This window comes from Salpingoeca rosetta (genome assembly GCF_000188695.1).
Source record: "Salpingoeca rosetta unplaced genomic scaffold supercont1.24, whole genome shotgun sequence".
Taxonomy (NCBI): Eukaryota; class Choanoflagellata; order Craspedida; family Salpingoecidae; genus Salpingoeca; species Salpingoeca rosetta.
Window position 1 is genome coordinate 727,827 of NW_004754910.1, and position 11,311 is coordinate 739,137.

At 54.0% G+C, this 11,311-nt stretch overlaps 3 protein-coding genes across 3 annotated transcripts in view; 2 read left to right on the forward strand and 1 right to left on the reverse strand.

Annotated features, from left to right (window-relative positions):
• Window positions 1–24: 24 nt before the first annotated feature.
• PTSG_08661 (uncharacterized protein) lies at window positions 25–3,853 on the forward strand (the record flags this gene model as incomplete). Its single annotated transcript, XM_004990394.1, has 11 exons — window positions 25–329; window positions 546–657; window positions 790–984; window positions 1,256–1,339; window positions 1,473–1,542; window positions 1,811–1,914; window positions 2,110–2,296; window positions 2,565–2,749; window positions 2,923–3,046; window positions 3,326–3,417; window positions 3,758–3,853. The coding sequence occupies 11 exons, from the start codon at window positions 25–27 to the stop codon at window positions 3,851–3,853; spliced, it is 1,554 nt and encodes a 517-aa protein (XP_004990451.1).
• Window positions 3,854–4,424: 571 nt separating this feature from the next.
• PTSG_08662 (uncharacterized protein) lies at window positions 4,425–6,661 on the reverse strand. Its single transcript, XM_004990395.1, has 8 exons — window positions 6,505–6,661; window positions 6,240–6,296; window positions 5,903–6,046; window positions 5,664–5,727; window positions 5,438–5,527; window positions 5,157–5,232; window positions 4,851–4,965; window positions 4,425–4,645 (listed from the first exon to the last, which is right to left on the reverse strand). Exons 1-8 carry the CDS (start codon window positions 6,531–6,533, stop codon window positions 4,609–4,611), a joined length of 612 nt encoding a protein of 203 aa, XP_004990452.1. The 5' UTR covers window positions 6,534–6,661; the 3' UTR covers window positions 4,425–4,608.
• Window positions 6,662–6,700: 39 nt separating this feature from the next.
• Window positions 6,701–11,311, forward strand: part of PTSG_08663 (TK protein kinase) — a 16,979-nt gene continuing 12,368 nt past the window's right edge. The window contains exons 1-14 of the mRNA XM_004990396.1: window positions 6,701–6,978; window positions 7,325–7,359; window positions 7,562–7,622; window positions 7,741–7,835; window positions 8,085–8,131; window positions 8,380–8,523; window positions 8,732–8,781; window positions 9,186–9,247; window positions 9,477–9,555; window positions 9,776–9,878; window positions 10,055–10,122; window positions 10,345–10,534; window positions 10,784–10,832; window positions 11,011–11,161. Coding sequence (XP_004990453.1) covers window positions 6,773–6,978; window positions 7,325–7,359; window positions 7,562–7,622; window positions 7,741–7,835; window positions 8,085–8,131; window positions 8,380–8,523; window positions 8,732–8,781; window positions 9,186–9,247; window positions 9,477–9,555; window positions 9,776–9,878; window positions 10,055–10,122; window positions 10,345–10,534; window positions 10,784–10,832; window positions 11,011–11,161 — 1,340 coding nt within the window. The 5' untranslated portion in view covers window positions 6,701–6,772. The remainder of the gene's footprint in view (window positions 6,979–7,324; window positions 7,360–7,561; window positions 7,623–7,740; window positions 7,836–8,084; window positions 8,132–8,379; window positions 8,524–8,731; window positions 8,782–9,185; window positions 9,248–9,476; window positions 9,556–9,775; window positions 9,879–10,054; window positions 10,123–10,344; window positions 10,535–10,783; window positions 10,833–11,010; window positions 11,162–11,311) is intronic.

Consider the following 11,311-nt stretch of genomic DNA (forward strand, 5'->3'; position numbering starts at 1 on the left):
ATCACCACTCACCTCACCGGCATCATGGGAGATCGGTTGTTTGACTACAAGAACAAAGGCAAGGCCGGCGAGCACCGCGGCAAGCGCCGTGAGTTTGCCGTGTCCCTGCGCAAGGACAAGAGGCGCGAGAAGCAGGAGAAGCGCCGTGACTTGGAGGAGTTCCAGCAGCAGGTGGAGCAGTTCACGCAAACAGACGTGGGTCAGGCCATCCTTCAATTGGCGCCACAAATCCAGAACGACCTCGATCAGAGCACACAGTTTGCTGCGCTCGTGCAGCTGCGGAAGCACCTCGCCAACAACAAAACCCTGCCCATCCAGGCCACCATCAAGTGTGTATGCGAGCGCACGCATGCGCTGTTGTGCGCTTTGTGAGAAGAGAAGGGATGGGCGCTTTGTGGGAGCTTTAAGCGCGATGGATGGTGGGAGGGGGAAGGCTGTGTGCGCTGGGCATGCTTGCGCAGCAGCTGTTGCGTTTTGTGTGTCATGACGTGTGCATCTTGTGCGTGTTCTCACCTCTTCAACCATCACCGGTGTTGCGACCACAGCTCTGGCGTGCTGCCGAAGATGGTGGAAATGCTTGGGTGGGATCATGCCCCTGACACACAATACGAGGCTGCTTGGGTCCTCACCAACGTATCCTCCGGCGAGCCACACCAGGTTTGTGCATGTGCACGTGTGTGCATGTGCACGTGTGCGTGCGCGTGCGTGCATGCTCGTGTGTTTGGCGCCAGCTCACTCGCTTGTTCCTTGACCGTTGGTTCTCGTTTCCCCTTCCTCTTTGGCTGTCAGACCATGTCCGTTGTGGAGGCTGGAGCAGCACAGCCGCTGTGCCGATTGCTGCTGTCACCCATTGACCGTGTGAAGGATCAGGCGTGCTGGTGTCTCGGCAACGTGGCTGGTGATGGCGCGGATCTCCGCGACATGCTCATTGAAGAGGGTGCACTCAACCAATTTATCATCATGCTCGGCGAGGAGACAAACCTGGTACAAATCTGTGTGCATGGTGTGTGCGTGTGTGAGTGTGATTATGTACCTGTGTGTGTGTGTGTGCTTATGTACCTGTGTGCGTGTGCTTATGTACCTGTGTGCGTACCTGTGTGTGTGTGTGTGCTCCTGTTTGTGATTGTGCTTTTCTTCCGCCTCAAACACACCAAAAACACAGCACAACACAACCCATGCCATCCCACCACACCCCGCTAACACCATCAACGGTTCCTTGTTTCTGCTTTTTTGCCGTTGCCTCGGCTTGCTTCAGGACATTTTGCGAAACGTGTCGTGGACACTGTCCAACTTCTTCAGGTGGCGCAACCCCCCTGCGCCAGCAGAGGCCATGCAGCAGGTGAGCGCCTGTACTGGTTTCTGGTGTGCACGCGATGACCAGGAATGCGATGAGCTGGTGCTCCTCGTGCGTGCTTCAACTCACCCCCTTGTGTTGCGCTTGGTTTTGCTGCATAACGTCACGTGCGACGCAGGCGCTGCCCGTGCTTGCCCACCGCGTTCGCACACAGGACCCGGAGGTGCTCGCAAACGTCTGCTGGTCAAGTAAGTGTTGCTCGCAATGCGCGTGTCCAGATTGCTTGATTTAATGATAGCACCTTCTTGTTGGCTGAGAGTAAACGTTCCCATTTGTTGGACCCACGTTCCCCTGACAATTGTTGCCTCCTCTCTCGGCCCTCTTCTTTTCGACCCTCGTCGTCGTCGTTGTTGTTGCTGCTGCTGTTGTTGTTGTTGTTGTTGTTGTTGTTGTTGTTGTTGTTGTTGTTGTTGTTGTTGTTGCTGTTGTTGTTGTTGTTGTTGCTTGCCTTTACAGTCTGCTACATTGCCGAGGCGTTTGACGACTTTCTCGACCCCATCTGCCGCGAGTTTGGGCCCCTCTTCATCCAGATTCTCAGCCTCGAGTCCCACATGGCACAGGTGCGGTTCTTGTTGCTGCGCGTCCTTGCCGGTTGGCGTGTGCGTTGTGTAAAGGCGTTTCATGTGAAGACTCTTCATGTGCACGCATGTGTGTGTGTGGTCTTCGTACATTTCTCGCACGTGTCTCTTCCTCCCTCTCCCTGCATCTCACATCAACCCCCCCCCCCCCGCCTTCCTCACCCGAACACGCCACAGCTCCCAGCGCTGCGTGCGCTCGGCAGCATAACCGCTGGCGAGGACGAGCAGACGCAGGCTGTGATTGACCTTGGCCTGCTCCCGCTATGCCACCAGCTGTTCCACAGCAAGAAGGCAAACATCCGCAAGGACACCTGCTGGACCCTCTCCAACATCTGCGCAGGCAGCGAGGAGCAGATTGATGCCGGTGAGCAAGGCAGAAGCAACAATGATCATGGTGGCAGTGGTGGTGGTGGTGGTGGTGGTGGTGGTGGTGGTGGTGGCAATGGTCTTATTGGTAGTGGTTAACCTGTACCACATACGCACGCACGTGTTGCATGCACACGATGTTGATTGTGTAGCCACTTTCGCTCACGTGATGTGCCGATTGACCGCGTTACCTCCCCTCACCTCTCCCTCCCCCAACAATAACAACCTTGTTTGCTCTCTTGTTTGGTGCGTCGTTTTCCTTGCAGTGATTCACGAGAACCTGCTGACGGCGCTGGTGAACCTTGCGCTCGAGGACCCCGTGAGCAAGGTGCAGCAGGACGCCTCCTGGTGCCTGTGCAACATCTGCACGCAGGGCCTGCCGCGCCACCGCGACTACGTGCTCAAGAGCGGCGGTCTCGACGCCATTGCCCTTGTCCTCAACCTCAACATGGTTCGTTCGCCAGTGTTAGTGGGGGTGGGGAAGGAATGTGCTCGTGTATATGTACGTGGGCATGTGTGTGTGCGTTTGCTTCGTTGCGGCTGCATTTGTTTCCTTGTAGCTGCGCGAGTACGGCTGTGTGGCTTGTGCTCATCTCGTGCTGCTGCCGTGCGTGATGACACCAGGACAAGAAGGCGCTGAAGGTGTTCCTTGAGGCCTTGGAGATGCTGCTGCAGCGTGGCGAGCAGCTTGTCAACCAGCAGGAGTTTTCCAGCAACACTGTCGTCTCCCGCCTCGAAGAAATTGGATGTCAGTATCTCTTCGTGTGTGTGTGCTTCTTGCATGCGAGCGAGAGAGTGTGTGTCTTCTTGCATGCATGCAAGCGAGAGAGAGAGTGTGTGTGAGTGAGTGAGAGTGAGTGCTTGTCTTTCAACATTGTGCTTGGCTTTCAACATTGTGCTGGAGCATTTTTGTTTGTGTGTATACGTGTATGCGTGTGGGGTTTCCCTCGTGCTGATGTTTCATTGTCACAGCCCTGCGGTTTGTCTCACCGCCGTAATGCGCGTTGTGTGTGCCGTGTTTGAGCAGTCTTGGATACGCTGTACCCGTTGATTGACCACCAGGATGCAGAAGTGAGCGCACAGGCAGCGTCGCTCTCAGACACGTTCTTCAGCGAAACGGTACGCATCCGCATCCGCATCCCATATATACATGCGTACACAGCACTGTCACACCGCACGATGCTGCATCTCACACGTCTCACCATTACCTGTGTCCTCACGCGAAACACACAAACACACACACTCTCTCACTCGCACACACACTCGCACACACACTCTCACTCTCACTCACACACTCGCACACACTCTCACTCACACACTCGCACACACTCTCACTCTCACTCACACACTCGCACACACACTCGCACACACACACACTCTCTCACACACTCGCACACACTCGCACACACACTCTTACTCTCACTATCTCACACACACACCACAACTGATGCAACAACAGGAGCAAGAGATTGAGGGCCTGGTTCCCCAACAAGGGGATGGCAGGTACATGTTCTCTCAGGACGCCGCTCGCGACAAGAACTTTGACAGCATCTAAACCAACCACCAACACACCAGGTGTCGTTAGAAACCTAACGCAAGATGCAGGCGCGTCCCACGCCATCGTTTATGGTGGTGGCTCTTGCCAGCCTTTCCTGCACACACACACACACACACTCTCTCTCTCTCTCTTCTCCCCTCTTCACCCCTTGTCTTTTGTCTCTTTCACAACCTCTCTCTCCTCCCCTCTCTTGTCGCTTCTATTTTCGCTCCCTTTTTCTCTTGTCTCTTTCCCTCCCTCCCCCCTCTTTTCTTCTTTGTTATATTGTCGGTGTTTCTGGTTGCTGCTGCACCCACAGTCCTGTGTTGTTACTTGTCCTGCTCGTGCTTGTTTTGGTGTGCTGTGTCGTTGTCGCTCTATGTTGATTAGAAGGTTGGGCATTCTGCACGTTTTGTTTTGTGCCAGGTTGCCATTGTCTGTCTCGTACACATACACGGCTCTCTCACCTTCTCCAGTCTTCATGGACTCTTTGTTTCGCTGAAGCTGGCATTGAAAGTCGCGTCACACACACACACACACACACACACACACACACACACACACACACACATTGCTTGCTTCTTGCTGCTTGGACGTTGGCTGTGGGCTATTGGGTGCGTGTTTCATTTCACTTGGACGGCCAAGAACAGGAACAGTGGTGTGATGACACTGAAAGCAACAACACTGTTGGTGTTGGTGTTGGTTGGAGGTGTTGTGATGGTTTGCTGATGGCGATGAGTGAGCTGGCTGTCGGATACGTGGTGCCGGCGCGTCTAACTGAAGTCGTCCTTGTGCATTTCTACATCATATCTGTGCGTGTTGTTTGTGTGGGAGCGCAGGGATGTGAGGGGAACGTTGAATACTTGATAGATAGCACTGCTTGCATCCACATTAGCACAAATACACACAGACAGACAGACAGACACACAGACACACAGACACACAGACACACACACACACACACACACATACACAGACAGACAGACAGACAGACAGACAGACTCGGTTTGCCGACCTGCTGAGGGTTTGCGGGAGTGTTGCGATGAGTTGACCAAAGCTCTCCTTGTTGTCGTACAGCTCAATCAGTGGCACCGCGCGCACGTTTCCATTCCCGGGAACAACAAAGTCGCCTGGTGTGAGTGCGTGAGTGAGTGAGTAAGTGAGTGAGTCAGTGAGTCAGTGAGTCAGTGAGTCAGTGAGTAAGTGAGTGGTGGAGTGAGTGAGTGGGGTGGGTAATAATTGTTCCCAAGAGTGAATCGTGTTGTGAACAGGTTTTCCAGCAACATGTCACAACAACCAATCAGCTGCACATTGGGCGTACATGACTCTGGCATCTGCACGAGGACGACTTGAATGCGCTCCTTGGGCTTAGTCACGTGTGGCGGTTGGTACGGGTACTGACATAGCGTTGGAGAACGGGAAGGGGGGGGGGGTGATGTGATAAGTGATCGATGGGAGAAGTGACAGGCAAACCCGGGGCCACAAGACAGGCGGACAGGCGAACAGGCACACACACACACACACACACACACACACACACACACACACACACACACACACACACACACACACACGCACACACACACACACACACACACACACCGTTGGCTGCTCAAAGTGCGGTCTCCACCACACGGCAGCAAGGTCAACGATGCGAAACTGGTTCAACGCCGGCTCAGCCACTTGGAATTGCTGCATATGCACACGCAACGACGAGAGGATGAGAGAGGCGGTCATGCAGACAGAGTTGGTGGAGGTGGTGATCGTGCAACGAAAGAAGAGAGAGAGGCTGCCATCAACAAGCAAGCACGCTCCGTTGTGCACGCACCTCCTGAAGAATTCTGTGCACCGTCTCTTTGCTCGTTTCGTCCGGCTTGATCTCTGTGTGTGGCCTGCAGGCGACGGCAACAGGCGTACGCATATGTGTCAGAATGGGCGTTCACGAGCGCGAGAACGTATGTGGATGGAGGATGGACAAGGGCAGCGAGAAGGATATGCAGAAGAGCAGCCTGCACCAAGGATGAAAGCGAGGCAGCAAAGGACGCCGCCCAAGCTCCTTGCACTTACAGAAGGGAGAACTTTGGGTGGGGTTGGAGAAGAAGCACGTGTGGGTGCCCGTGCTGTTCCACAAGCATGACGAGCTGCATGGTCTCCACAAGACCGGTCTCGTTGAACTTGTGCATCAATGCCATCAGCTTCTCGTCCATGGCCCTGAATCATGCACGACACAGCGCAGCTGTCAGCGAGTGTGTGTGCGTGTGCATTTACAATTCACTCTCTGACACTGAAATAGTTTAGCTGTGTGCATGCGGCTACACGTCAGGGCGTGTCAAAGCTGCAATATTGAACGCGTGTTGTCTCCGCATGCACTCGCGGTCACAAGGACAAAGCTGGCACAACGTACGACTTTGGCTCCGTCTTGGAGTCATCCTTGAGGATCTTGTAGTTGGAGTTTGGGAAGCTACAACAGGTCATACAGGGCGAAAAGCACAACAGCACGGTACGTGAGGAAGTGACAGGGGGATGAACGACGGTGGCAAAAAACGAGGGAAAGAAAACGCAGGTCCGTGAGCTGGTGGCTGTCGGTGCTGCGACGCATGGGTGCACAAGCGCAAGCGCAAGCGCAAGCGCAAGCGCAAGAACAAGCACACAAAGGCCACCACGCTTACATGTCCACGTGTCGGTGTTGAAACGCCATCCTGAGTGTGTGTAGGCGAAGGAGGAGGAGGAGCAGAGCAAGAGGAAGAACGCCAGAGGAGAGGAGGAAGATGTAGGGAAACAGGCAGGAGAGGGGATATGCCAGTGGCTGGATCGCTGCGATATTGGTCTACTGTTAATGGTGTCGCATGCCGTGGTCCAATTTGCGCGAGAATCCTCCATCCCAAGAAGCTTGTTTGGGTTGTTTGGTGGTGGTGTGTGGGTGTTGGCGAAGTGACAATGACACAGATGCCCATGATGATGTTTGGGAGGAGGAGAAGAAGACCGGTTGCAGCGGCAGCCGCACCATGCACGCCTGTCGTTGGCGTGGCTGTGCTGGTGATGATGCAGCTGTGTTTTCTCGCACCGCAGTGCGCATACGCGGTGCAATCTGTGTATGACCCCTCGTGTCGTTCCGTCACCTTGCGCGGCATGCGCCCCGGCTTGTGAGTTTGTTGTTGTTGCTGTTGTTGTTGTTGTTGTTGCTGTTGTTGTTGTTGTTGTTGTTGTTGTTGTTGTTGTTGTTGTTGTTGTTGTTGTTGTTGTTGTTGTTGTTGTTGTTGTGTGCGCGCGTTGTGTGCGTGTGTGTGTGTGCGTTGTGTGTGTGTGTGTGTGTTTGTGTACATGTTTGTGTGTTTGTGTGTGTTTTTGTACATGTGTGTGTGCACATGTGTGTGTTCATGGTTAAATGTGTGCACTGCCACCATTTGCGCGTTTTGCATCTCCACCCTTATCCCTTCCATCGACTCATGTGACACGATCACGCTTTGGCTCTTGTTTGACCCGACACAGCGCCACAAGGCTGCTGGCTCCCTACGAGCGGACAGGTGGAGAATGTGTGTGTGTGTGTGTGTCTGTGTGTGTGTCTGTGTGTGTGTGTGTGTCTGTGTCTGTGCACGTTTGAGGGTGCGCACTTGTGTGAGTTAGAGGACGGTCAACGCGTGTTTGGGTGTCACCAACGTACGTGGGTTCCTCAACGTATCTGACGCCTTTGCGTTGTTGATGTTGCTGTTGCCAATTCTCATGCAGTGGCCACACGCAACGGAGCGCCTGTGTTCCAGCAAGCCAACGGCGGCGACTACCTCTTCTTGTAAGCAGTGCGCGCTAGCGCGTGTGTGTTTTAGTGCCTGCACATGCGCACGCGTGTCCTGTCCCCCATTTTCTGACAATCTGTGTCACCTTGGCCCATCTTCGGCTTCCACCAACAGGGATGTGTCAGACAGCAATTTCCGCTGGTATGTGACCGATGACTTGCAGAGGACAGGCATTTACGCGCTTTCTCCGAGCGTACCTTCCCCACAAGGTGGGTGTTTCTGTGTGTGTTCGTATGTCTGTGTGTATATTTGTGCGCTTCTGTGTAGGTGCTGCTGTGTATGTGGGTGCACTTCTGTGTGTGTGTGAGCATGCGTGTGTGCACTTCTGTGTGTTGTGCATCTTTCTTCCTTTCTCTGTGCAGCTGTGAGCATTTTGCTCTGGCAGATTGGCAGATGTGTCGACAACTAATCACCATCACCACCACCACCAACCTCCACGTGGCATTCATTCATTGCAGACCCTGCGGCGCAACCGCTGTCGTGGCTGTACAACCAAAATCGAGAAGTGCGTTCACCTGCCAGCCCTGGGCGACTGGCAATGCACACACACACACACACACACACACACACACACACACACACACACACACACACACACACACACACACACACACACAACTCCACATACACATGGTTTGATTCAGCTTCTCTCAGCTGTGTGACACGCTCACTGTTGTACCTGACTCGCTTTACCATCTCACCCCATCCCCCTCCCCCAAACACATACATGCACATTTTGACCCGCGTGCACAGACCATCTCCTCGCTGCTGAATGTGACGTGTTCTGCCTGCAAGCAAGCTGACCACGAGCGCTGTGCACAGGAGAACAAACTCTGCTCCACGTCGCCAACAGGGCAGCCCGTCTGCACGTGCGACGAAGCACGCGGCCTGCGAGAGGTGCCCCACATTTGTGTTCGTGTGTTCGTGTGTGGGTGTGGGTGTGGGTGTGGGTGTGTGAGAGTGTGTGAGAGTGTGTGCAAGTAGGCATGTACAAGTGTTGGTGTGCGTGCAATTGCCTCTGTATGCGTGTGTGTGCGCGCGCGAAGAATTGGCACGCTGGTGCAAACCACCACAGCTCATGCGCTCCCTTTTGGTTTTGTTCCAGAACAATGATGGCACCTGCAGTGTGGACGTCCCAACACTCATCGACGTCTAGTGCGTTCATATGGCCTGCGGTCGAGGCTGACTATCCATGCATTGTGTGTGACTGACACGCCTCATTCCACCACGTTACCGTCCCGCACCGCTCACCTCCATCGATTGTCACCACAACCATGCTGTGACCACCACATTGCCACACTTGTCATGGCTGCTGCTGCTGTTGTTGTTGTTGTTGTTGTTGTTGTTGTTGTTGTTGTTGTTGTTGTTGTTGTTGTTGTTGTTGTTGTTGTTGTTGTTGTTGTTGTTGTTGTTGTTGTTGTTGTTGTTGTTGTTGGGGATGGGGATGGGGGTGTTGTTGTTGTTGTTGTTGTTGTTGTTGTTGTTGTTGTTGTTGTTGTTGTTGTTGTTGTTGTTGTTGTTGTTGTTGTTGTTGTTGTTGTTGTTGTTGTCATCGCCAGCTATCACCCGATGCCAGTTCTCGTCAACGATTGGGTTCGCATGGGAGATGGCATCACAGACGGTACGTTGTTGCTGTTGTTGTTGTTGATGATGATGATGATGATGATGATGATGATGATGATGATGATGATGATGATGATGATGATGATGATGATGATGATGCCCCGTACGCTTCACGCCACTACACTTGCGCATGCAAACACGCAATCACACCATCGTTTTCCCATCCGATCTCACTGCTGTGCCCACGTGTGCGTGTGCTTTCCCGCTTTGTTCGTGCGCTTTTGCAGCGTATGTGAGCGACTTGTCGCCTGCGACGTTTTCGTTCTCCTTTCCAGACTACTGGACCATTCGCATATCAGCAACGTCGTAAGCGCCTGTGCTTTGTGACACACACACATACTCGCACGCGCGGCAGGAAGCAGACGTGCATCTCCTCACTCAAACCCACGGCACATTCACCTCATTCCTTCCCTTCTCACTCATACACATATACACACACGCGCGCGCGCACTACACGCCTTACACACTACATGTTCTCCTCCCCCTCCTCCCCCTTGACACCACGTTGCTGCTCATCTCGGTCCAGGGTGTATGCAATCGTGCTGTCCTCCTCCTTGGACGCGTCGACGTTCGACACGTGGATTGTCCGAGATCCGGAAACAGGGGATTGGTCCCGCCAAAACGCCACGGTCGGTTTTGTGTGTGTGTCTGTGTCTCTGTGTGTCTGCGTCCGTGTGTCTGTGTGTGTCTGTGTCTCTGTGTGTCTGCGTCCGTGTGTCTGTGTGTGTGTGCGGGTGGCGACTCACCATGCTGCATCTCACTTTCCATTGCTGTCATCGTCCTCATGTCATCACCACCACCTCAGCTTAACGGACACTACTGCAGTCCGTCCGAGTGCCCCGCCGGCGCTGACTGCCGCCGCCCAACTCGCAGGTGCTCATTCAAGGACCCTTGGTGACGATGGTGGTGGCGATGGTGGTGGTGTTTGGGTTGGCCTTTGCTTTACATGCACAGCTAATTTTTCACACACACACACACACACTCTCTCTCTCTCTCACACACACTCTCACTCTCACTCACTCACTCACACACCTCCAACCAATGACCAAAACCTGTTCCCTTTCTCCCCCGTCTTCCCCTAACATTGCCTGCCAGCTCGCCGCTCGAGTGCTTCTGTGACGAGCGGGACTTCCGGACCGAACAGCCGGACGGCACGTGCGAGGTGCTGGCGTGCCCCTCCCTCGTGGTCGGCAACATGACACCGCGACCCGACTTGGAGGGGACGTACACACCCGTAGACGGCCTCATCCACGACGACGCACCCGTGTACATTCGCCAGCCAGAGGTGAAGACAGCAAGGCAGAGGTTGTGGTGATGGTGGTGATGGTGGTCGTGGTCGTGGTGGAGAATTTCGGTACTGCGGTGTATGTTGTGTGCGCGTGATTGTGATGACATGAAGAGTGACGCGCGTGTTGTGTGTGGGATTTTTTTCCTTCCTCCCCTCCCTCCTTCCTTCCAACCTGACTGCCTCACCACAACATCATGGGACATATCACACTGCGTCCTCACCTACATTTTCACTCGCCAACGACAGATGGATCTCTACCTCTTTCGCATCAACGACTTCTGGGCGATTGGCGCAAGTAAGTTATGGTCGCCTCGTGCACCCAGGCAGTGTGTGTGTGTGTGTGTGTGATGAGATGTCTAATGTTCAGCTTCTCACTGGACATTGTACACTCACACGTGCAACATAAAACACCAACACACACACGCACACACAATACTCACCTCCCCTCCCACCAAACTTGCATGGTTGCTCAGACTACACCTCCACGCGCATCAACGCGTATTCGCCGTTTTATACGGGCTTCCATCCGTCTGTCACCACACAATGGAAGGCGTATGTTGGGGCCCAGGGCGCATTTGTCGACGCCACGCCCACCCTCTCCTGCCGCTCGTGCGATCGCGACACGTACGTGGCTTACTAGGAGTCGTTGGCGGCCGTGTTGTTGTGCCTGTGTGTGTGTGCCTGTCTCTCTCTCTCTCTCTCTCTCTCTCTCTCTCTCTCTCTCTCTCTCTCTCTCTCTCTCTCTCTCTCTGTCTCTCTCTCTCTCTCTCTCTC